The sequence below is a fragment of the Conger conger genome, chromosome 4 (assembly GCF_963514075.1).
Source record: "Conger conger chromosome 4, fConCon1.1, whole genome shotgun sequence".
NCBI lineage: Eukaryota > Metazoa > Chordata > Actinopteri > Anguilliformes > Congridae > Conger > Conger conger.
Genome location: NC_083763.1, coordinates 21,403,407 through 21,428,213, shown reverse-complemented (window position 1 = coordinate 21,428,213; position 24,807 = coordinate 21,403,407). Strand labels below are relative to the sequence as shown.

At 47.1% G+C, this 24,807-nt stretch overlaps 1 protein-coding gene across 1 annotated transcript in view; it reads right to left on the bottom strand.

The window, feature by feature from the left end:
* The window catches only part of hmcn1 (hemicentin 1), a 96,855-nt gene that overhangs the window by 15,832 nt on the left and 56,216 nt on the right, over positions 1 to 24,807 (bottom strand). The window contains exons 38-80 of the mRNA XM_061237250.1: positions 24,619 to 24,795; positions 23,996 to 24,147; positions 23,787 to 23,910; positions 22,243 to 22,418; positions 21,360 to 21,456; positions 18,808 to 18,930; positions 18,405 to 18,566; positions 17,900 to 18,181; positions 17,414 to 17,581; positions 15,352 to 15,465; positions 15,106 to 15,192; positions 14,615 to 14,806; positions 14,224 to 14,397; positions 13,883 to 13,996; positions 13,646 to 13,791; positions 13,189 to 13,339; positions 12,328 to 12,519; positions 10,123 to 10,236; positions 9,572 to 9,759; positions 9,199 to 9,295; positions 8,734 to 8,895; positions 8,184 to 8,297; positions 7,578 to 7,780; positions 7,367 to 7,448; positions 6,979 to 7,110; positions 6,733 to 6,882; positions 6,251 to 6,404; positions 6,042 to 6,166; positions 5,589 to 5,772; positions 5,176 to 5,273; positions 4,563 to 4,841; positions 3,932 to 4,128; positions 3,721 to 3,802; positions 3,326 to 3,462; positions 3,002 to 3,143; positions 2,598 to 2,742; positions 1,980 to 2,107; positions 1,468 to 1,624; positions 1,179 to 1,300; positions 688 to 852; positions 498 to 605; positions 242 to 379; positions 32 to 166 (exon numbers count right to left, since the gene is read on the bottom strand). Coding sequence (XP_061093234.1) covers positions 32 to 166; positions 242 to 379; positions 498 to 605; positions 688 to 852; positions 1,179 to 1,300; positions 1,468 to 1,624; positions 1,980 to 2,107; positions 2,598 to 2,742; positions 3,002 to 3,143; positions 3,326 to 3,462; positions 3,721 to 3,802; positions 3,932 to 4,128; positions 4,563 to 4,841; positions 5,176 to 5,273; positions 5,589 to 5,772; positions 6,042 to 6,166; positions 6,251 to 6,404; positions 6,733 to 6,882; positions 6,979 to 7,110; positions 7,367 to 7,448; positions 7,578 to 7,780; positions 8,184 to 8,297; positions 8,734 to 8,895; positions 9,199 to 9,295; positions 9,572 to 9,759; positions 10,123 to 10,236; positions 12,328 to 12,519; positions 13,189 to 13,339; positions 13,646 to 13,791; positions 13,883 to 13,996; positions 14,224 to 14,397; positions 14,615 to 14,806; positions 15,106 to 15,192; positions 15,352 to 15,465; positions 17,414 to 17,581; positions 17,900 to 18,181; positions 18,405 to 18,566; positions 18,808 to 18,930; positions 21,360 to 21,456; positions 22,243 to 22,418; positions 23,787 to 23,910; positions 23,996 to 24,147; positions 24,619 to 24,795 — 6,369 coding nt within the window. The remainder of the gene's footprint in view (positions 1 to 31; positions 167 to 241; positions 380 to 497; positions 606 to 687; positions 853 to 1,178; positions 1,301 to 1,467; positions 1,625 to 1,979; positions 2,108 to 2,597; positions 2,743 to 3,001; positions 3,144 to 3,325; positions 3,463 to 3,720; positions 3,803 to 3,931; positions 4,129 to 4,562; positions 4,842 to 5,175; positions 5,274 to 5,588; positions 5,773 to 6,041; positions 6,167 to 6,250; positions 6,405 to 6,732; positions 6,883 to 6,978; positions 7,111 to 7,366; positions 7,449 to 7,577; positions 7,781 to 8,183; positions 8,298 to 8,733; positions 8,896 to 9,198; positions 9,296 to 9,571; positions 9,760 to 10,122; positions 10,237 to 12,327; positions 12,520 to 13,188; positions 13,340 to 13,645; positions 13,792 to 13,882; positions 13,997 to 14,223; positions 14,398 to 14,614; positions 14,807 to 15,105; positions 15,193 to 15,351; positions 15,466 to 17,413; positions 17,582 to 17,899; positions 18,182 to 18,404; positions 18,567 to 18,807; positions 18,931 to 21,359; positions 21,457 to 22,242; positions 22,419 to 23,786; positions 23,911 to 23,995; positions 24,148 to 24,618; positions 24,796 to 24,807) is intronic.

Here is a 24,807-nt window from a genome sequence, read left to right as displayed (position 1 = left end):
AGGTGCATTTTGTGGAACAGTGTAAGCATACCTTGGACTTTCAGTTTAGTCTTCCCCAGTGCTGTCCCTGCCGGGTTCTGAGCCACACACATGTAAGTCCCGGAGTCCTCCACCTTGGCCCGTGAGATCTGAAGCCCCCCGTTGGGCAGAACCGTGAAAGTCCCTCCTGGACAGAGAGGGTGAGATTACGGGCCTTGCTGAAACCCCCCCACACATTCACACCCTGTAACGGGGTCCTGACCTGTGGTGAGGATGTTGATGCCCTCCTTCTGCCAGGAGATGGTGGGTCGGGGCGTTCCTGTGGCTCGACAGGGCAGGGTGACTGGGTTGTTGAGGATGACATCCAGGGTTGGGGGATGAGCCTGAATCACAGGAGGCTCTGAATGGTGTGAGGAGGAGTGGGGGAACACTTGTTAAAATTGGAACAGAGATTATGTTTCACACGGGTTCACAGACACAGCTTTAGCACAGTTTAGCCTGACTGAATGGACACCTACCCTGAACGGTGAGCTGCACGTGTCTGTGGGCGCTGCCGGCTGCGTTCTTGGCTACGCAGGAGTACCTGCCCGTGTGACTCAGTTCAGCAGCGGCGATGTCCACTGGGCCTAGGTGGAAGAGGAGACAACCGCCGTCATGGCTGCCATGCACTGCGACAGGAGAGGGATGAGGTGTGGGTTTGGCTCTCACCTGACAGGAGGATCTTGAAACCCTTGCCCACTTTTGGGAGTCTGACCCCATCTTTGCTCCACTGCAGGACGGGCTCTGGCACGCCAGACGCAGTACAGCTGATGACCACCGGGGACAGACGAGTCACCACCAGCTCTGTAGCTTCATCAGCAATGGAAGGCGGAACTGCAGAGCAACACAACAATGTACTGTTACTACAGGTCACTCAAGACAGGCATCTATAACTTTGCACCTTGGGCACAAGAGGAATTTAATAATTTAACAAAAATGGAATGAAGGAATAAACTAATAATTTGGTTTATACTGGAGGATTATCAAATTCCAAAAAGAATGGCTGCAAAGGGCTGACTATCAGGGGCAGAAATGTAAATGTATGTACAGTTGTTGTCATATTTGCACATTACATATAAAACCATACAGCTAATTTGTTGGCCAGGAGTAAGCCATTTGATGTAAGAACAGTAGTGTAATGCAATGTGTTCATTACCCACCATGCACTGTGAGCTGGATGGCCCTATTGTCCTCCCCTGCCTCATTGGCCACCATGCACTCATAGACAGCGGTGTCCTCCACTGAGGGTGCTATGACAACCAGAGACCCAGAGGACAGCAACCTGGAGACACCAACAATAAACACCCGAAGTGTTAAAAATCACATTCACCTTTACAATCAGAAGATCTCAATTTCAATGTGGTAAGTTCACACTTTTGAAAAGGTGATATTTCAAAGTTGTGTGAAATTGTGAGATCAGTAAAAAGCTGAGGAAAAACCTGGATCAACCTGTACATATTCTGGTTCTGGTCGGTGTTGAGCAGGCGCCCGTTCTTCCTCCAGGTGACGGTAGGTTTGGGGATACCCGTAGCTTCACAGGAGAGGGTGGTCTGGACATTGACAGTGACGGTGATGTTGGAGGGCCCTTTGGCAATTGATGGGGACACTGCCATAAGAAGATTTTTCATCAGACCAAGCATGATATCAATTCCACATTTTCTAGCACGATATCAGTTTAAAATATTATCAATATGAATATGTTCAGCATATATTTAACAGAATTTAATGTTTATAAGAATGAAAACAAATATTAATCCAACTTTTTTTTATTTGCTGTGCAGCAAATGCCATGATGTAACACAAAGGAACTACCCTACCTGAACTGCATACACTTAATGGGGTCATAAAGCTAATCTACATATGAAATCAACGATGTTGATGATAACAACGATGATGAAGATAACAACGATGATGAAGATAGTGCGTGACTGCGTACTAGTATGGGGGGACACCATGCTCACCATACACCTGCAGATCGACCCTCTTGCGCTGGGTCCCAGCCTCATTTGTGGCCATACACAGGTAGCGCCCGGTGTCAGTCACCTGTGCTGAGTGGATTACTAGTGACCCGTTCTCCGCAAACGCGTACCTGTCAAACCGAATTACATCATACATGATCTAAAATGCCCCAACAGGGAACATAATCATGGCCTGAGCTTACGTCTCGAAAAAAAATCTGTCTAAATTTCATAGTGTACTAAGCAGTGGGTAACTGTGGTTAAAACATGTCATCCCTCACTTTATAGGATACTGTATATCAGTGGTTAATAGAGGGGGCCTGTAGCGTAGTGGTTAAGGTAAATGACTGGGATAGGCAAGGTCGGGGGTTCGAATCCCAGCACAGCCACAATCAGATCCACACAGCTGTTGGGTCCTTGAGCAAGGCCCTTGACCCTGCATTGCTCCAGGGGAGGATTGTCTCCTGCTTAGTCTAATCAACTGTACGTCGCTCTGGATAAGAGTGTCTGCCAAAATGCCAATAATGTAATGTAATGTAATGGCTTGTGGTCAGAACAAATAAGCCATTAATGAGCATACATATTTATGTCTGGGATCAGCAATGGGTTAGCACTGGGTACCTGGGGTTGTTTCCTGCCAGTATAGCCCCATGTTTCCTCCAGGTGATACGTGGAATTGGCACACCACTCACAACACACTCCAGCACCACGGGCTGGTTCACCTGCACAGACACTGTCTGAGGACCATCCTGGATGGTGGGGGCAACTGAAACATCAAAGAAACACACACACACAGGCATGTTGCTTGATGTTGACCAGCTACCAGCACTAGCTGGTTGACCAGCTAAAACCTAGCTAGGCCAGCATTATGACCAACTTGACCTTCTTGAAAATTGAGCTGTCAAGCTGGTCATAATGCTGGCCTAGATTTTAAAGCCTATCTAAACATTTATTCGGCTGGCAAGCAAGTCATTGGGTCAGCTCTAATGCTAGTCAAATGAAAGGTGAAGTTGTATTTTGCCTACCATTAATGGCTAAGTTGAACTCCCTTGTGGTCTTCCCAGCAATGTTGCTAGCTACACAGGTGTACCGTGCCCCATCTCCCAGCACCACATTGTTGATCTGCAGGTAACGGCCACTGGACAGGATACGCAAACGTGGGGAGGCCTAAACAGAAGGTATAACTTCAGATTGTAGCTTTGCCAGACATTGCAACAGTATGTACATAACAGCCAGCACACAAACAAATATGGATTTGGAACAGGAAACTCTTCATGTGCAAATATGAGGAGAAAACACTTATACATGCCGAAGACACAGAATCAAGCTCACACACACGCCAGGTTTACCTGTAGTGGGGCCCCATCTTTGAGCCAGGTGAGTGTAGGGGGTGGCACTGCATCAGATTTGCACTCCAGTGTCACCTGTCTGTTCAGCAGTACAGAGATGTCCTGAGGTCCACCTTCGCCTGCGATGTTAGGAGGAACTGCAAGAACGCAATGCAATTAGGGGAGCGGAAACAATTCCTACCCTCACTCCTTCCTTGAGGCTACTGCCAAAACCACCCTGGTGTCCATAGTTTCCACTGCTACAGTAAGAATTCAATACGACTGGAGCGCATATCACCATACTGAAACCTAGCAGTTTCATAAACTTGTACTTGAATATCTCAGCAGATGTCAGCAAAGGTTCTTAAGGCTTTATAGATAGACAGATGTAAACCAACTTTCTTCTGCAGACGTACCATGAATCCGGACTAGGAACTCTTTGTCATCGTCCCCTGCAGGGCTGGAGGCCAGGCAAGTGTACCGTCCCGTGTTCTCAACCTATAGCACAGACAGACAAACCCCCAAACTAAAACAAAACATTCAGAGAACATAGAGACAGCTATTGTACATTACAGCCAAGGTGGCATGGTGGGGGGGTGGCAAGATGGCAGCGAACAGCACTGATACCTGGGCGGAGGCTACCCGCAGCACCTCCCCTCCTCTCAGAACACGGGTGCTGTCGGTCTGTGGGAGGGGACGGCCATCTTTCATCCAGGTGAGGGTAGGAGTGGGGATTCCCGTGGCCACGCACAGTAGTTCTAGCACGTTGTTCACCACCACCGACACCTCCGCAGGGAGGCCTGAACCATTGATGCGTGGAGGGTCTATGGGAGAAATATTAGGCACAAAAGAAGTCACATATCCTGGAAAGTGTCTTTGAGCTGCTGCCAGTGCATTATTAAGTCCTCTTAAGGGTCTCTTTATTCAATAAGTTCAGAAAACTAGATATGAAGTTATTATAATACTGGACTGGGGCTTTGGGCTAGAGTACCACTTTGTAAGCCTCCACAAGGACCCTGTTACTTCATGTACAGCAAGGTAACTACAGCCCTGGGAATGTGACCTTCTATATTTCTGCTACTTTTTTCCTTAGCATTTTCACACAAGCCTTTGTCCTGCGTGAGTCTTACTCAGGGGCTTGATTTACCAAAGCACAGCTCAAAATGGGCCTCATTAGGCCAAACTGCTCAAATGGTACTGAAGTCATATTTGGAGTTTGCAGTGAATGGCCTTGCTTCAGGTCCTATACCAGACTTACCCAGAACTTTGAGGTTGAAGTGCCGACTGGCCTCGCCCGCCTCGTTAGAGGCCACGCAGGTGTACCTTCCCGTGTCGTCCAACTGGGCCTGAGTGATCTGCATGGTGGTGCGCTGGTTGACTATGGTGACATGGGTGCCCGACCGCAGGAGCTTGCTGTCCTTCATCCAGGAGATGGTGGGTGTGGGACTCCCATCCGTGATGCAGAGCAGCGTTGCTGGGTTACCCCTCACCACAGTAACGTCCTCGGTGCTGCCTGCTTTGTCCAGACTGGGTGGAACTGAGAGGATACAAGAGAAACAGTCATGGCCATTAACTTCACATGCTTTTATGGTTCCCCGATACAAGACACTTGATGCAGCCAAAGAGTAAAGTACACCAGTTCAGCAATAGCTTTCAGAAAAGTAATGTCAGTAGACTTCAGTACAAGGATCTGCAGCCTTGGTCCTGGTCCATAACACCACGATCTGCATTTGGTGATATAAAGCCATGTTAAACACACAATGATTTAAGGTGCAAACAAAAACCAGCAGTCCCTGCACATCTCTGCAGTAGCTGAGGTAAATGTGACTGTATTATGGAGAAAGCATTGGAGATGAAACAACTGGACTCACCATGCACATGCAGGTTGAAGTGCCTGCTGTCGACTCCAGCCCGATTTGATGCCACGCAAGTGTATGTACCACCATCAGAGACCTGGGCTCGGGTAATCCTGACCAAGAAAGAGAAGATCTAAGTTGAATACGCTGACAGCCTCACTGAATTATTCATGAATGCAGAAATTATTCCAGCTCACAATGACCCAGTGACCCCGCATTTCTAAGGGAACACAAATAAGGATTAATTAAGCAAGTACGCTTGATAGAGGTAATCTTTTATGCATATACCCATCCGAATACAAATCTGAGTCAGCCAGCAGAGGTCACTGCAGACCACCACAGACAAATGCTGTACATAGCAAAAGGTAGAACATAACAGATAATAAGCCTGCCAGTGATATAATGAGTGGAAATGATCCATAACCCACCTGAGGACCTGCCCAGCAGACAGAAGCCGGATCTGGGCAGACACCGGCAGGGGAAGACCGTTTTTCAGCCAGTTGAGTTGTGGTGGAGGGGAGCCAGTGACAACACACTCGATGTTGATAGAGCTGTCCAGAACAGCAGTCAGCTCCTTGGCTGTCTCACTGCTCCCCTGGATAGTAGGTGGCACTGTGCAATCCAAAAGACATAACTGCATTGCTGAACTCTAGTTCTAACAGAATAACAAGTACCATTCCACTTCATTACTTTGCTGTCAGTGTTCATATCACTTGATATCAAGTCAAAAGGCCCAAAGGTTCAGAAAAACAATTAAAAGTAAAATGCTCTCAGAAAAAACTGAAAACATGATTGGCAGGGAGAATTTTCCACTCATCCAGAGAGGGAGGTCATTCCGCAACGGTAGACCACGGGGAGAGCTGCTTATAGTGTTGACTCACCATACACATTGAGGTTGAATATACGGTCTTCCTCTCCAGCAGCATTAGTGGCGACACAGGTGTACTTCCCGCTGTCGGAGGTGAGCGCTCCCGTCAGCTTTAGCGTGCTGCCATCTGGGCTGATTCTGAAGAGAGAGGTTACTGGGGTCAGGAGCCCATCAGGGATGCAGTATGTGGACCTCCCTGGTACCTCTCTTTTGCAGCCTTACCTGACGTGTCTGGAGCTGACGAGGGCCTTCCCGTCCTTCAGCCACTGAATGGTGGGGCGCGGGGTCCCCTGGGCTCGACACTCCAGCTGCATGCTCTCATTCAGCAGCACGCTCACCTCACCGGGCAGCTCAGAGCCTGTGATGCTGGGCGGAACTGGGGGAGATAGACCCTGTCAAACTCTGCCATGGAGTCAGCTGAACATACAGCTCGTCAGCCATACCTACGTACTGAGTGATAATGGGTAAAATACTGATACGGTACATTTTACTCTGAGAGAGAAATCCCTACCAGACTCCACCCTTAAATGCATATGCATTAAGGACAGAAGAGCATCTTGCGATGACTCGCCTAGGTCATATGGATACTGCGGTTCTAGCCCTGTGCAGCACTTCCTGGGCAGAATTCGTCATATGCACGCCTGAAAATCGGCGCAAAAGCCTTAGTACAGCTGGCCCTTAGAGCACTATGCTGAGTGCCGCACCTTGGACAGTGAGGTGGTAGTTCTTCCTGGCTTTGCCCTCCACGTTGGACGCCACACACGTGTAGGTGGCGCTGTCGGACAGCTGGGTGCGGGCGATCTGTAGCTTGCTCCCCCCCGACAGGATATGCATCTCCAGGGATTCGGAGTTCGCTGGGGAGGAAAGCAGGTGACACTGTGCTCAGGACCGGATAGACCAGATAGACCTCCAGGAACATGAGGCGAGACGGGTTGGCTGAGCGTGCTCACCTATGGGACGGCCGTTTTTCAGCCAGGTGAGGCTGGGCGGGGGGATGCCGGTGGCGTCGCAGGCGAATGTGACCGGGTTGCTGATGGTCTCCAGCACTTTCTCATCTGCAGGGCCATCAATGGTGGGGGGGACTGTATACGGGAGCAGCAAAGATATTTCCTAATCAGTAACCCCTTCTAATAAAGTCAACCAACACCTACTGTATGCCCAAGTACCTAACCCTTTGAAGACTAGATTTTTTTGTTTTGTTTCCATTACTCCATTACATCAGCATTAGAATATTCAGTTGATACCATGCTAATGAAATCCTTGTGATATTACACCTTATAGGTTTAAGAACATACCAGTGTTGAGGTGCAATATGTCGCACCATCTGAGGGTTCTTACCATAGATGTTGAGATGGAAGTTTTTGTCCACCTGCCCTGCAATGTTGGTGACCTTGCAGACATACTGGCCTGTGTCAGACACCTGAGTGACAGAGGCACAGATAAATGGGCCCCTTAGTGTAAGGGTGTAACACTGAGTGACAGGGGCACAGGTGAATGAGTCCCTTAGGGTAAGGGTGTAACAGCGACAATCCCTGCTACTGGGTCTCACCTCAGCCCCTTTCAGCTGCAGCATCTGTCCCTCTGCCAGGATCTTCAGGTTGGTCGACTCGGACACCATCCTCCCGTTCTTGTACCAGGTGATGGTGGGAGGGGGCACCGCATTGGATTCGCACTCCAGCATTACCAAACTGCCCACACGGACGCTCACCACCACTGGGGAGTCCCCCCCGCTGTCCCTGATGCTGGGGGGTACTGTGGTAGCAAAGCGCATTCATTCATAGCAAGCACAAATATTTTAGGCTTAGCACCAAGCTGTGCCAAGTCAGTCCCTTTTCTAAAGGTGTTTTCCTGCTAAAAGAAATACAGCGCATTCCAATATTCCCCCCAGCAACCAGAGTCCACAAATCACTTATACTCATCCCAAGGGCGCGAGGAATTGGTTTACACATAATCTCCTTTCACACGCATATTTGAAATGGCTTACATTCCCCCATCTCCAGATATACGGCCAGAGTTATACCAGTTAAAAACAGCTTGATTAGACAGCGGAGCCCAAACAAGCGTGAGGTTCTCCAGGCAGCAGTGTTTACACAGGCCCCCACGCTGACAGGGCCAGAGGAGACAGGGCTGCTGGTCGGAGGTGGAGGACACTGACCGAAGACGGTGAGGAAAATGCGCTTCTGCGCCTCTCCGGCTGGGTTAATGGCCACGCAGCTGTACTTCCCACCGTCCGACATCTTCGCCCGCGGGATCTGCAGGGTGCGGCCGCCTGGGGAGGGACATGGCAGGACCCTCAGACTGGGCCCCTTAGGGGCCATCAGAGCCGGCACCGTACACAGGGGCCTAAGCCATTTTCAACAGTGCACTCATTCATTGCTGATCAGATTCATTTCCATATTTAATTTCATGTGAAGACATCTGTATGTATACAATTGAATAGCAGCAGGAGTCATAGACCAAATTAAACAAATATCTAGAGATGAGGAAATCTGAAAAGATAGCTATCAATGGGTATTGTCATCCAAGTACAAAAAATATCAGCTGATATCGATTAAACTCACCTGGCATTATGAGTACATTGGCGCTGGTACAGTATGAATTAGACTCACCTGGCAATATGAGTGCATTGGTGTTGGTACAGTGTGAATTAGGCTCACCTGGCATTATGAGTGCATTGGTGTTAGTACAGTGTGAATGAGACTCACCTGGCATTATCAGTGCATTGGCGTTGGCCTGCACTGGCCCCCTGTCCTTTAGCCAACTGAGTGTTGGAGGGGGGAAGCCTGTGGCCTCGCAGGTCAGAGAGACAAAGTTGTTCACAACCACGGTCACATTCTCAGGGTTCACTCCCACGATGGAGGGGGGTACTGCAGGACACAAAAGCACACTATCACCTGAGGACAGGGCAATAATGCCACTTGTAGCTTTTCCAGCCAAACCAGGTGGATTTGTCACTGATTTTATTGGACTGTAAAGACTTTTTGTCTGTTTTTCAGCTGACATACTATATGCTTTCGGCTGGGGATTTTGATATCAGCATAGCAACCCTGGTAGAGAGTCTACCTGCCCAAGAGGACCTGTGAGCTGCATATTAAAAAGACAGTCAGAATCAAAGAGCAATGCACACTCTGACTCAAGATGAGCCTTCACAGTTTCTGTCTTCAACTCACCATGAACGTTCAGGTTGAATAGTTTCTCTGCGGTGCCCGCCATGTTGTCTGCCACACACACATACCGCCCAGTATCAGTGACCTGGGCATTGACCACCTGCAAACAAAGACCAGCACAGCTTTAGTGTCAAAAAGTCAAGTGACAAACACTTCCAGATGGATCAGATGTATCTGCTCTCCAGATGTTCTCCAGCAAACAGAGCTCAAGGCTCTACAGTAAACCAAAGCTCTCTTTCTTTCTCGTTCTTTCTCTCACTCATTTTCTGTCTGTCTCTCACACTTGCTCTTTCTTTGTTCTCTCCCTCTCCTTCCTCCTCCCTCTCCCGCTCTCTCACTCACTGTTGCTCTCTCTTCTCACTTCTCTCTCTCTCACCTGCAGTGTCCTTCCATTGGACAGAAGTCTGTGTGTGTGGTCTGGTGTCAGGGGCCGGCCGTCTTTTAGCCAGGAGATTTTGGGGGTGGGGCTGCCATCCACCTGGCACTCCAGCAGGGCAGTTTTGTTGACCAGCACGGTCACTTCATCGGGCAGATCCCCGTCCACACCCCTGATGGAGGGGGGAACTGTGACATGCACAAAAACACATGAAGGTCACATCCTAATAAACACAACATGCCCAGCAACATAACTCTCCATTCCCTCCCCGATTTCACTTCTTAAGCTAGAATTAGCCTCGATACAGGCTTCAGTTTACAGGGTTTTACAACAAAGAACTGAAAATGTAACCATGACCTATACCCTTCATAATACTCCAGCAGTCTTTCAAAATGAAAATATTTACTTTCAAGAAAGAGGTTGTGCATAATCTGGGCTATCACATTTTTCCAAGACTCCCATAAGTTTCCATTCCTTTCCCATGCCTAGTGCAGTCTGGTATTCAGTGATAAGTTGCTCAGATGTTATCTGCAATGGTTCTTACTACTCACGCAGGACTCGGACATCATACTGGATAGAGTCCTCCCCGGCCTCATTGATGGCCACACACGTATACCTCCCAGAATCCTCTGCCTGAGCTCTGGGGATCTGTAGCACTCTGCCCCCTGGGTAGACATATAGGACTGTTTATGGAAGACAAACAGTGCATACACAGTCCCCAACCCCCCACCGTCCAAAAAAACCCAACATGAAGAACTTCCTGACTGCACAATAACATGTGCGTGTGTGTGAGAGTGAGAGAGAGAGAGAGAAGGGGGGACTTGAGGGAGAAGGAGAAAGAGAAAGAGAGGAGGGGGGCAATGGGGAGAGAAAAAGAGAGGGTGAGGGAGAGAGGGTGAGACTATTTATTCAAGATCATGTGTAACCAATTGCTTGGACGGAAAAGTACATACAGTGCATCCGGAAAGTATTCACAGCGCTTCACTTTTTCCACATTTTGTTATGTTACAGCCTTATTCCAAAATTGATTTAAAAAAAAATTGTTCTCCAAATTCTACACACAATACCCCATAATGACAATGTGAAAAAAGTTATTTTGAGATTTTTGCAAATTTATTAAAAATAAAAAACTAAGAAATCACATGTACATAAGTATTCACAGCCTTAGCCATGAAGCTCAAAATTGAGCTCAGGTGCATCCTGTTTCAACTGATCAACCTTGCGATGTTCCTCCAGCTTAATTGGAGTCCACCTGTGGTAAATTCAGTTGATTGGACATGATTTGGAAAGGTACACACCTGTCTATATAAGGTCCCGCATGAAGTCAAAGGAATTGTCTGTAGACCTCCGAGACAGGATTGTCTCGATGCAAAAATCTGGGGAAGGGTACAAAGGGTGCTTTGAAGGTCCCAATGAGCACAGTGGCCTCCATCATCCGTAAATGGAAGAAGTTTGGAACCACCAGGACTCTTCCTAGAGCTGGCCGCCCGTCTAAACTGAGCAATCGGGGGAGAAGGGCCTTAGTCAGGGAGGTGACCAAGAACCCGATGGTCACTCTGTCAGAGCTCCAGCGTTCCTCTGTGGAGAGAGGAGAACCTTCCAGAAGGACAACCATCTCTGCAGCAATCCACCAATCAGGCCTGTATGGTAGAGTGGCCAGACGGAAGCCACTCCTTAGTAAAATGCACATGGCAGCCCGCCTGGAGTTTGCCAAAATGCACCTGAAGGACTCTGACACCATGAGAAACAAAATTCTCTGGTCTGATGAGACAAAGATTGAACTCTTTGGTGTGAATGCCAGGCGTCATGTTTGGAGGAAACCAGGCACCGCTCATCACCTGGCCAATACCATCCCTACAGTGAAGCATGGTGGTGGCAGCATCATGCTGTGGGGATGTTTTTTCAGTGGCAGGAACTGGTAGACTAGTCAGGATTGAGGGAAAGATGAATGCAGCAATGTATAATGTACATGGATGAAAACCTGCTCCAGAGCGCTCTTGACCTCAGACTGGGGTGACGGTTCATCTTTCAGCAGGACAACGACCCTAAGCACACAGCCAAGATATCAAAGGAGTGGCGTCAGGACAACTCTGTGAATGTCCTTGAGTGACCCAGCCAGAGCCCAGACTTGAATCCGATTGAACATCTCTGGAGAGATCTGAAAATGGCTGTGCACCGACACTCCCCATCCAACCTGATGGAGCTTGAGAGGTGCTGCAAAGAGGAATGCGCGAAACTGCCCAAAGATAGGTGTGCCAAGCTTGTGGCATCATATTCAAAAAGACTTGAGGCTGTAATTGCTGCCAAAGGTGCATCAACAAAGTATTGAGCAAAGGCTGTGAATACTTATGTACATGTGATTTCTTTGTTTTTTATTTTTAATAAATTTGCAAAAATTTCAAAAAAACTTCTTTCATGTTGTCATTATGGGGTGTTGTGTGTAGAATTCTGAGGGAAAAAATGAATTTATTCCATTTTGGAATAAGGCTGTAACATAACAAAATGTGGGAAAAGTGAAGCGCTGTGAATACTTTCCGGATGCACTGTATGAAAAACAAAAACCAAAGCTGAGTGTGTCTAAAACTTTGAGTGTCTAAAGTTTTGATGCCTCAACCTTGTGAAGAAAGACCATAATGACTGACGGGGAAAGACGCCGAGGAAAAGATGGACTGAAAGAAGATACTACAGCAGTGTGAGAAAGAGAAACATCACAGTTTATCCCGCCCCCAACTCCATAGCCCCAGCCTGTCCCTTACCAGGCAGAATCAGCACTTTGTCATTGGAGGCCAGAAGCCGGCCATCCTTGTACCAAGTGAGAGTGGGAGGGGGCACGGCGTTGGTCTCACAGTAGAGGGAGATGGGATTGTTCAGAACCACATCTCTGATGTCATTGACCAGGGTGGACCCAGTGTCTCCAGGCACCCCAGGTTTATGGAAACTAGGAGGAACTGCAGGAAGACAGAAAACAGTCGTGTCAACATGCTAATATAGATACCATGAACGTCTCACTAAACAATTATGAATATACACTCAGTGACCACTTTATTAGGTACACCTGTACACCAGCTTGTTAATACAAATATTTAATCTGCCAATCATTTGGCAACAACTAAATGCACAAAAGCATGCAGACGTGGTAAAGAGGTTCAGGTGTTTTTCAGACCAAATGTCAGAATGGGGAAGAAATGTGATCTAAGTGACTGTGGAACGATTGTTGGTGCCAGACAGGCTGGTTTGAGTATCTCGAAAACTGCTCTTCACCTGGGATTTTCAAACAGTTTGCAGATGACGGTGAGAAAAAACATCCAGTGAGTAGCAGTTGTTAATGAGAGATGTCACAGGAGAAGAGTCACCTGACTGGTCGAAGCTGACAGTGGTATGCAGAAGAACATCTCTGAATGCACAATACATCAAACCTCTAAGTGGATAAGCTACAGCAGCGGAAGACCAATAAGTCTAAAAAATATGTCTAATAAATAAAGTGCTCACTGAGTGTATATTTCAGAACATTTATCTGAGAAATGTTTCTGTATGAGGCCACTAGGGACAACGTCATCTTGAGCAGAGATATAAAAGCCAGTGTGGCAGAAGGTTAAAGCTTTTGGAACACGTTTCACCTTGAATATTTACATCATAGTCCTTCTCGTCCTCCCCAGCGATGTTGGTAGCCACGCAGGTGTAGCGTCCTGTGTCAGATACCTGGGCGTGTTTGATCCGGACTATACGGCCATTAGCGGTGATGGTCACATGATCATCTGCTCTCAGCAGCTGTGAGAGACCAATAACAGCACTCTTAGTCACAACCAATCAGAATCAAGGGAATCAACAATACTGATGTCAGAAGTTCTCTCTGTTGGTTTGGTAGGTATTGAAATAGTGTTAGTGTGCTGGAGTGTGTGCATCTCTGTGTTTATTTGTGTAGATGTGTAAGTTGATGCATGCGTATGTATCTGGGTATGTGTTTATTAATATATCTGTGCATGTGTGTGAGGATGTTTGTGCTCATGCATTTGTATTTATAGGTGTTTCAGTTTGTGTGTTTGTTTGTGTGTGTATGTGTGTGTGTGCTCCCACCTGTCCATCTTTGTACCACTGCAGTTTTGGCGTGGGTATGGCCTGAGCCTCACACTCCAGAGTCAGTGTGTTGTTCACCTTGATCTTCACCTCCTTTGGTGAGATTCCCTCTCCAGGGACATCATTTTTACTGATCACTGGGGGAACTGCAGGAGGACACACACAGGCATTTCACTGTGAACACGACTGAGCCACAGGATGGCGCTACTGAGACCAGCAGTGCAGTGCTTTACTCACTGTAAACCTTGACCTCATAGTTCTTCAGAGTCTCCCCGGCTTCATTTGTGGCCACACAGGTGTATCTCCCAGCATCCTCTTCCTGGGCATTGAGAATCTGCAGAGTACGCCCCCCTGAGTGTGAAACAGCAGGTCAGACATGACTGCATGTGATACGTATTAACAGTCTCTGGTCAATAGACTGTAACAGCACTGAGTAAAAATAATTATCTATTATTTTGTGTTTGAAAAGTTTACATTGTACTCCCTGTGACTACTTTTTATGACAATAAAGCACAACTAAATTGAACTGAATGTAAATTTGCATGACAAGCTTGTGCTGAATAAATATGACCTCTGACCTGGAAGGACTCTCACATTGCGGCTGGATTCAAAGGGCGTGCCGTCCTTCAGCCAGGTGATGATGGCGGGGGGGTAGGACTGGGCCTCGCACACCAGTGAGGTCGGGCTGTTGAGGGTGACTGTCACTTCCTCTGCCGACCCCTCTGGACCAGACCCTGCAATGGTGGGGGACACTGAACACAGAACAGGCCAGCTGTTACTGTCACACACTGGTTACAGAATTGAATAACAAACCAGTAACCCTCTGACTGCCAGAAGAGCGCTCATACCTCCTGAGCTAATGGCACTAACATGCTAATGTGAACTGTCAGTTAGAACCAGGCTCCCATTTCCAGTGCTATCTGACGTGACCTACTGACCACGCATACAGTTTAAGAGGGTCTTTCATACCGAGCACATTGAGGTTGAAGTGCCTGCTCCGGTCCCCCGCGCTGTTGGAGGCCAGGCAGCTATACCTGCCGGTGTCAGCCACCTGGGCGCCCGCGATGAGCAGGAAGCGCCCGTGAGACAGCACCTGGTGCCGCCAGTCCTCTAGCAGCGGCCTCCCGTCCTTCAGCCAGCTGATCTCTGGAACTGGGTTACCTAGGCAACAGTGGGCACACACACCACAGACGGTTTGACCTGGCTTATACTCCAGAAGGGGGGAATGCTATATGAGGTGCAGTATGTGTGAGGTGTCCTATGCATTTTGAATAAATGTAAAAGTAACTGTTCTAAATCTGCAGAAAACTTTCACATGACAGCAAATAAGTTAGTAGAGGAGGCTTGAATTTAATTATAGTAATATGGACACAATAATTCGAATTGAGAAGAAATTACATGTAATATTGTAATATGTAGTATGTCAGGGACACTGTTTCATTAAAGGTGAATCAACTTACCTGTCACCTCACATGATAAGGTAACATTCTGCTTCTCTTTCACTTTAACGTCATCCACTGTTCCTTCATTTATTATTGTTGGTGGCACTGTGACAGGGAAAAATAGGACATACAGTAAATCTCCCCACTGTCTTTCACTGAGTATGCAGACAGCTTTGCAGCATTAAGTATACAGTACGTTCAGATATCAATTACACAGAATATCTACGTTTTCAGACCACAAGATTTTTTTGACCAATCAGTTACCCAGGATCTCAAGGTCAAAGTTCTTCCTCTCCTCCCCAGCAGTGTTGGACACAATGCACGTGTACCTCCCAGCATCCTGGACTGCAGCGTGCATAAGCCGCAGGGTTCGACCTCCTGAAAAACAAACGTTAGTCCTGTTAGCCAGGGTAATTTATGGAGCGTTTTGGTCAGGGGTGCGTTTCCCGAAGCCTTCTTAACGCTACGTCGTTCGTAAGTTGTACCTTAAGCTCTACCTTAACGTTTCAGCCTGTTTCCCGAAACGTTGTTAGCTAAGGATTTTACCTTCTGTACGTCGTACTTTCGTAAGGTTGGTCTGGGCCACTCTTAAAGGCCTTAGCTGTACCTTAGCGATGTTGTCAGTTCACTCCGCTAGTGGCCACCACTGTTACGACCGCAAGCCTCTGAAATCAGCAGTTGCTCTTAGTTACATCTCGATCTGTTAAGCAATATGTACACTAATAATTCTACAGTTGTTGTTGGCTAATGATATTATGCATGGAAGGATGCATGTAGCACTTTATTGAATATGTTGCCTAATTGCCTTTTAAATGATATTCATAAACTGACGATTTCCCACTCTCTCTGTGTGCTCTCTCTCTGTGTACATAGTTCTTTCTTGGTTTTATTGGACACCGTAGTAGTCCTAAAACTGGAAAATGTTTCTTTATTCAGCGCCACGTCTAACAATATCTCCTTTTCGTTTGCTGTGAAGCCGCTTATTTCTTTATTTTTTTCCGCCATATCTTATGTTAAAAAATGCTGCTTTCGTGTTTGTGCGTTTTGCTTGTTGGTGCGCTTTTATTGAAAACGTCAGCTAATCAGAGAAAATAGTGAATTACACCAGTAATGTGATGGTGCTTCTGCCAAATCAACCCTGATTTCGAAGTCATTTAAGGCACTATGACAAAGATATTAAAATAATGTAAATAAAACATGACATGCCAAAGAAGGCGTATTGCTCGATGGCATTGCTACGGTTTGTAGCCACAAACAGTATCACTAACCATATATACAATTAGGCGAAAATTATACATACGGTAACTTAGATAATTTAGTTTGTAAGTTTTAAATTCTATTAATATGTTCCCACCAGTCCTGATTAATGCAATACTTATAAGTATTCCAGCAGTGTTTTATTCATAAATAACACTACTTTCTCTCATAACGCAGTCAAACAGTCGCTGCATGGAGTGCATAATCGATTTTAGAGCGAGTCGATGGGCCGAGTAACGTCACACGTAGAAGCTATCCCTTGCAACCGCCTAAGTCACAGGTGTCAAACTCCGGTCCTTGAGGGCGGCAGTGTCTGCTGGTTTTTGGGATGTTCTCGGCGCCTGAGGGGTTCATTCAAGTCATTGATTGCCTAAGAATCCACACACCTTGTTCTCAAGGCCTTCATTGACAGTTGATTGGAAGGAAACCCCAACAACCGACACTGTGGCCCCCTTGGAATTCAGTTTGACACCCCTAAGTGATAATTCGCGGAACACACATAGAAAAGTAAACAACTTTAGTATGGTATACCTTAGAGAGTCTTCGTAAACCGCTAAGAGACACCATTATCGGTAAACGCACCCCAGAAGAATACACTTCTTATTATGTAACACCATGAAAAAGAAGCTCCACCAATCTCAGATTTCCAGTTATGAGCTGTGGCTGAGAAACAAGTCCTTTGAATGAGTTAATTAATGGAGGGCAAACTGAGTAGGCCATGTTGCCAGCTGTTCAAGTTCCAAGTTTGTTAAACCAACAATTGTCATCTCCACAGCCACAGCAACCAATGTCTAAGTCAACAGTTCAAAACGGGCCCAAAGAGATGTAGACTGCTTTAGAAAAGAAGAGATATTGATAAATGGCTATTGATACATGTGGCTTACTGATATTGACATGTCCAAAGTTGAGGAGACATTGTAGTCCCTGTTTTAGATCACAGCTGAACTGAGGAGGGTAACCAAGCCTGCATGTTGTGATTGATGTTCTAAAAAAGTTTTGTGGTGTGGTAGAAAAGTGTCAAAATCTTGCAGTGTGATCTTATGTCGAGTGGGCCAATAAGAACACAAACCTGAGATAACCCTGACAGAACTGGATGTGCTGATTGGACGGCCATCCTTTAGCCAGGTGATGGCAGGGAGAGGGATGCCTGAGGCCTCACAGGTTAGGGCCACGGGGTTCTTCACCACCACGCTGACGTTCTCCGGGGCGTGGGTCTCACCAGTGATGGCAGGAGGGACTGAGGGATCAAACACTGTGATAAGCCCTACGGTTTCAAGCATTCCTGTCATTTCAGCCATCTCTAAATGACTTGCACAAGGAGGACCACAGCTGAAATAAGTTTGAAATGTATTTTGTTACTCTCAATCTTGAGGGCAATCACTGAACATATCTTCGGCATATCTGGGATTGCTTTATGTAGTAGATATAAAATAAATTATATCAAGCACAATCATTCCACTGCATTAATGAGAATATAAGACTAAAATCAACTCCATTTCATGTAAAACAACAAATGTTTATGTAAAATGTACGAGATATGCTGGCTCAGACTAACCATGAACGTTGACATCGTGCTTGCTGTCCGCCTGGCCTGCCACGTTGACAGCCACGCAGGTGTAGCGGCCCGTGTCCGACACTTTTGAGTCCTTGATATGCAGCAGTCGGCCCTCGTTGGAGATCAGAACCCCCCTTCCGCTCGACACGGGCCGGCCGTCCTTCAGCCACGTGAGCGCTGGGCGGGGCACCCCCTCCGCCTCGCACCGCAGCGTCACGTCGTTTCCGCGCGTCACCGTCACCTCGTTGGGACGTTTCCCGCTGTTTTTTATGGAAGGGCGAACTGAAGTGAGAAGATGAGGTCAGTTCAGGACAACGTCCCTGCAGCGAATAAAAACAACGCTCATCTCCTTCGACAACACCCTCGCTGAGAGATAGTCTTACAAGAGAAAAACGCCTGATGAAGCAATACATTTTATTAAATCTTAGGAAAATTAAGTCTTTATTTGTATCAACATCTTATTTTTCTATGCTAGTTAGAGTAGATGTAGAAAAGGTTTCAATACCATAGACTTGTAGATTGTACTCCTTCATGGCGCTACCAGCTACACTGGTGGCCAAGCAGGTGTAGGTAGCGGAATCAGTCCTCTCTGCACTGGAGATTTGCAACTGCCGACCACCTGACAGCACTCGAACTCGATTACGAGAGTCTGTCTTCAGTTCAGCACCTACGCACAGAGATAAGGTAAAGCCTCACAACAAGAACAGCTCAAAAATACTAAAAAAGCCTCCTTTCCTCCACTCGTCTCCCCCACCCTTACTTACAGAGAGGAGATCAAGCGGTAGTGCAGGAAAGGAGGATATAGGGAGGTAGAGTGACAGCTCTGTGATAAGGGATTGATATATTGCAGGTGCAGTTGATATTGAAGGAGGTTTGTATAACAGATAAGCCACAGATGAATTACTTACCACCCTTCTTCCATGTGAGGCTGGGAGGGGGTATTCCACTGGACTCACACACCAGGGTGATCAGGCTGCCTTCAATCACTGTCAGTGGGGACACCTCATCTGACCCTCGGATACTGGGAGGGACTGTATGAGCAGAGCCCACACACATACATCACTTTCTCATATAGGGGGCAGTGTAATACAGACCTTAAGTTACTCATGCTGATCCCAATCACCAGCCTATGGCTGTACAACACACATTACATTACATTACATTAATGGCATTTGGCAGACGCTCTTATACAGAGTGCAAAGTGCATACCCATACCCAAGGATAAGTGCCCTGAAAGACCCTAGAGGGAAGTACAATTTCAACTGCTATGTAGTTTGTCTATCTCTTTTCTAAAACAATCTACATTTAATGCAACTCAACTATCTAATGGCAACCATCTGAACCAGCACAAAGTTTCAGTCTCCGTAAAGCACAGTGCCCTTAGATCAGCTGAGCGCAGTCTCTTAAACACAGGACCCTAACACCAGCTGAAGACAGAGTCTCTTAAACACAGGACCCTAGCACCAGCTGGGCACAGAGTCTCTTAAACACAGGACCCTAACACCAGCTGAACGCAGAGTCTCTTAAACACAGTGCCCTTACATCAGCTGAACACAGAGACTCTTAAACACAGTGCCCTTACACCAGCTGAACACAGAGTCTCTTAAACACAGGACCCTTACACCAGCTGAACACAGTCTCTTAAACACAGTACTCTAGCATCAGCTTAGCACTGATGTTCTGTTCTGATGTATTAACCCACACAGGGGCTTTGCCAGAGGCTGTACACTCACCAGAAAAGAAGAGGACAAAAGACATTCAGTTAGGTGTTTATGGACAAACAGTCAGGCTCAAAATTGCACATTAAAATCCAAACTAACATTTTGTAAATGTAAGCCAAAAGGAGTGTGCATACTCCAGCAGAAAATATCTCTACATTAAGACATGCATCCATTCTTGTCAACCATAACATTAGTCAGGGTTTCTATACTGCCAGTATAAACCTTTGTCAGAACAGCCCAAGCAACTGGGAATTGTTGCTATGAAGCGAGCACTGCATGCTCCATTTTTAACTCGCATCCAGAACTATGAGCCTTTCAAAACACTCCCAAATGACATCTTTTCTGGAAGGGTACTGAAGGAGAACAAATAAAAGAAGACAAAAAAGCTTTAAAACGCCACATCTCCACAACCATGCAGCACACGCCCAGGGTGAGAAGCTGTAAAATGTTACACTTGTTCAAATGCCATGACCGTTCTGTCTGAGGCCCAAACAGTTTTTTTTCTCCAAATATGTCTGTCAGCTGTGGGGTCCACCTGGGCTGTGCGACTGCAGCTGCAGCTTGCAGGAGGTGCACTGGGACCTTGTGATGGACGAGGCGCTAATAGAGCAACAGAAGGGCCTGCGCTCACTTCAAAAGGGCAGACTAGGGGCGTGTGCAGGCAGCCACTGTAACGTCTAATCCCCAGAGACAGGGCTGCCGTTCACCATGAGATATGCCCTGCACTGATACCCCTCTGCACATTGCTGGTGGGTTTGCGTGTGTGTGAGAGAACGAGTGTGGGTGAAAGAGTGTGAGAGAGGGAGTGTGTGTGTGTGTGTGTGTGAATGAGAGAGTGAACAAGAGTGTGGGTGAAAGTGTGAGAGAAAGAGAGGGAGTAAGTGAAATAGGGAGATGAAAAGAGAGGGAGGAGAGAGGAGCTGCTTCTGAACTTCTCGACAGCACTGTGCACTACCAACATCCCACAGCAGCACTCTTTCATCAGTCAGACCCCTGGGGTGCACCGATGGATCACTCCATTTCGAGGGGGAAGAGAGGGCTACACACTCACAATTAGGAGTTAGGAGCCCCAAAGATTTATTCCCAGTTCTGCTAGCAGCTGATTCCCTTCGGGGCCACATGTGAGAGATGTCATTTTACCGCCCTAATGAGCTGCAGCAGACAGGTGTAAAAGTGTGTGACCTCGCCACGCACCGCACGCTACAGGAACTCCTCACACCAGACACAGTAGGAGCAGCCTCTTAGCCGCTGAGATCACTTCATCACATGGCTACAACACGTCGCGCGGCACCGATGACATCATCAGACATGATGCGCTGCAGATGGTGTCCGCCCACTCCGCTGAGGAACATCTGTGCCCGGGAGAGGGCTAGAACAGTCTACACTATCTCTCCTCTCCATGGTCAAAGCACAAACCCTGATTAGAGGGCACACCACTAACCAGCCTGCAGGTATCCTTATGAGCCCTGGTTAACAGTTACACACTGTTCTCAGAGTGTTATTGGGCACTGCCCCCACTCAGTACATTCACAACAAAATAATCACATTAAAATATTCAGTGCAAACCTGGCAGCAAGTCATTCCCTTCCCAAAAGAGCATTCAGAAATTGAACAAGATCCTCTCCAAATATCATCTTTCTAAATCCCACTATACTGCTTTTTGATCATCATTATTTAAGCAAAACTGCATGATTACTTTCATCATCGACAAGTGATTGTGCTAAAATGGCAGGACTCACCCCAGATATTCAAGTTGTAATTCTTCTCTGTTTTCCCGGCTACATTGGTAGCCTCGCAAGTATATCTTCCCATGTCTTGAACTTGAGAACTGTCAATCTGAACATATTACAAGGATCAGAACATGGATTTGCATTTAACACAAAACTGTAAATATTTATGAAAAAAAAAAATCAGTCTGTCACAAGCCTTGATTGTGGGAAGAAACTGGAGTGCCCAGTGGAAACCCACGCGGACAGGGGGAGAATGTGCACACAGAAAGGCCCCAGCCAGGATTCAAATCTGGACCTTCACACTGTGAGTGCTATCCACTGCACCACCATTGTCATGTCTCCAGTGCTTTAAGTGGAAATAAATAGTGCCAGTACTCAGAGCAAAACATAGCAGTCCAGGTAGGCTGTGGCATACTGGTCCGATCCAGATGACCTCAAGCACTGCTGGTATTAATACCACACTAACTGCAAATCTTTTACTGGGGAGAGAATATAGTTGGACAGGGAGAGGAAAGAGTACTGACATACACATGATAGCTGTCAGCTGTCACAAGATGGCATAACAGATGTTTGTCAGTTGATGTCAAATGATCTACGTAAAACCTTTATCGGTAAATCTTATAGCAGATGTTGCTGTCATTACATTTACCGATAAAGGTATGACAGTTTTATGTAATTTGACATAACCTGGCATCATCTATTATGCCATCTTGTTGCAGTTGTTATGTCATGTGTATCACAGTGTTATGTCAAACTGGTGAGGGGTTCAAGTAAAGTGTTACCGCATCAGGAATTTTACATTGACATTCCATCTCTGCGGTTTTGCTATTTGGAGCAAGAAGACTTTGTACCTCCCCTAGAGGACCGAGAGGAAGATCACGGAGGTCCTTACTTTCAGGGTGCTCCCATCCTCGGACACAGTGAGTCCGGGCTTCCTGAAGAGCGTGCGTCCGTCCTTGCGCCAGGAGAGAGTGGGCGGCGGGATGGCATCACTCTGGCAACGCAGCTCCACGGCCCGTCCCATCAGCACGGTCACGTTCGTCTCCTCCCCCATGATGTTGGGCGGCACTACAGCAAACAGTGGGGGGTGGAGAGGGTGCCAAAGTGGGGGTGTTTAATTTGAGTACCCTGGGTCTGAATCAAAGGCTTCCAAACCCGTCCCTGCCAAAAGAGCTCTCCATTCCGTTCTGTGCATGCCAGCGGTAAACCTCATCACTCTAGCCTACTGCCACTGCCAATCACTGCTTGGCTCTACAACCTGCCCCCCCCCCCCATCCCCCAGGGCTCACGCGATATTAGGCTGGAGCGGCATCACAGGACTCGTGTCTGACTAAGAACCAAAACAAGCGCCGCTTTCAGTCCATTCACAGGAGGCAGCAGATGGATGTAAAAGCGCTGTTTGGCTGTTCCTCTTGCCAAAGGGCTGAGTTTGGTACTGGCCCAGAGGCTAAGCGCCTTTGAGTCAGACGGGACCCTTGCCAGGCCCTCTAACGAAGTCCACCCAACATCATATCCCAGCATGCCGTTGGCATGAGCATGCAGTCCAGAGCATAACCTCAGCGTGCTGCGAGGGACAAAGCAGCCTAAAATAGTGATTAGAAATGAAACCAAAAATCCCCCCACCAGCTACTGTTCACATGCCCTCATCTTTGACCCTCATCAGCACTTCACAAAACCTTTAAACCATTAATTGTGTGTGGTTTTCGACTCGCATGCTATATTATTATGGACAGCAGCGTGGTTTCTCAATCAAACCCCCACACACCCCCACACCAGCAGCCTCCAATTACTCAACAGCCATGTTCCTTCAGTGACTGCTCAGTTATCCCATGAGCAGAGGCCAATTTCCCTTCCATTTTTTCTGCTTATCCAGACAAACCAGGGGCCAAGAAGGCGGTGTCGAGGCACAAGAACAAACATCTCTCCCAGACGCAGGAACTTGTCAAAGACTGGTAACAATTACTGCAACAAATATGCCCTTATTACTTTCAACACTTCCCTCTGATCTTTTTTAAGAAACAGAAGGTTTAAGTGGATATTTACTTCTTCAGCAATCAGCACAAAAAAGAACAATTCTGCATTAAAGCGGAGACTTGGCTGGTCTATTTTCCGTCATCATTTGTCGAGCATCATACAGTATGAATATAATGTATGGAAATAACTCCACAGGGAAATGAAGCAGGCAGCGTCAGATTGTAACACAGCCATGAAATTTAACTGGACAGCAGGGCTGGAAATTCCAGGGGTCAGAAAGTAAGAGTCCTACCATTTCTTCCAACCATGAACTCCAGGCAGCTGATTTCATTAAATAGGCCTACCTCCTGGCTGAAGAATTGTGCTTATAGGCAAATCCAGTGATTAGATAAAAAATACTGGGGAGGGCTGAACTTGGATATTCCACCTCTGTTGGACAGTAAAACTGAGGACTGAACTCACCATAAACCCGCAGGTCATACTCTCTCTCCTGTTCCCCTCCAGCGTTCACAGCCACGCAGGTGTAGTGTCCAGTGTCGCTGACCTGAGCGCTGCCGATGGCCAGCACCCTGCCCCCAGAGAGCACCTGGAGGAGAGACCAGGTGAGGTTCAGAGAGGACGGCCGCAGACCAGCACACGAGCGCTCCCAAACTCTTTCCCCCCAGCTTTACCTGGACGCCGTCAGAGAAGCTGGACACGGGGCTTCCGTCTTTGAGCCAGGTGAGGCTGGGAGGGGGGACGCCACTGGACTCACACTCCAGCCTCACCGGGTCATTAACCACCACCGTCACTGTGCCACCACTGCTGGAGATGGAGGGAGGAACTGCAGAACACCAATGAGCCACAGGTCACATGGTGCAGTTAATAACTGTTTCACACATACTGTAGCTATCCTGAGTTGATTTAAAAGTACTAAAACATGATTTTTATTTTTGGCTATTACAAACTCCTACAAGGTGTGCTACCTCAAACCTGTGGCCAAGACCACAAAATAATCTATCGCGTAGTCCATTTGAAATTTTTTTACATCCAAGCCAGTTACTCACCATAGACAGCCCATTAATTATAAGCTCCTACAAGAGTTGCTACCTCAAAACTATGGCCAAGACCAATAAATAATCTATCGCATAGCCCATTTCATAAATTGTAACATCCAAGCCAGTTACTCACCTTAGAAAACCCATCAATTATAAGCTCCTACAAGAGGTGCTACTTCAAAACTATGGCCAAGACCACTAAATAATCTACCGCGTAGCCCATTTGATAAATTGTAACATCCAAGCCAGTTACTCACCATACACCTGGAGGTGGTAGGACAGCTCTGAACTTCCAGCCATGCTGACTGCCACACACCTGTATAGGCCCGCATCAGATATCTGTGCACTGTCTACTTCCAGCACCTGGCCTCTGTTCAGGAGGGTGACCCCGGCTGCACTGGTCAGTGGACGTCCATCCTTGTACCAGGTAATGGCTGATGATAGAA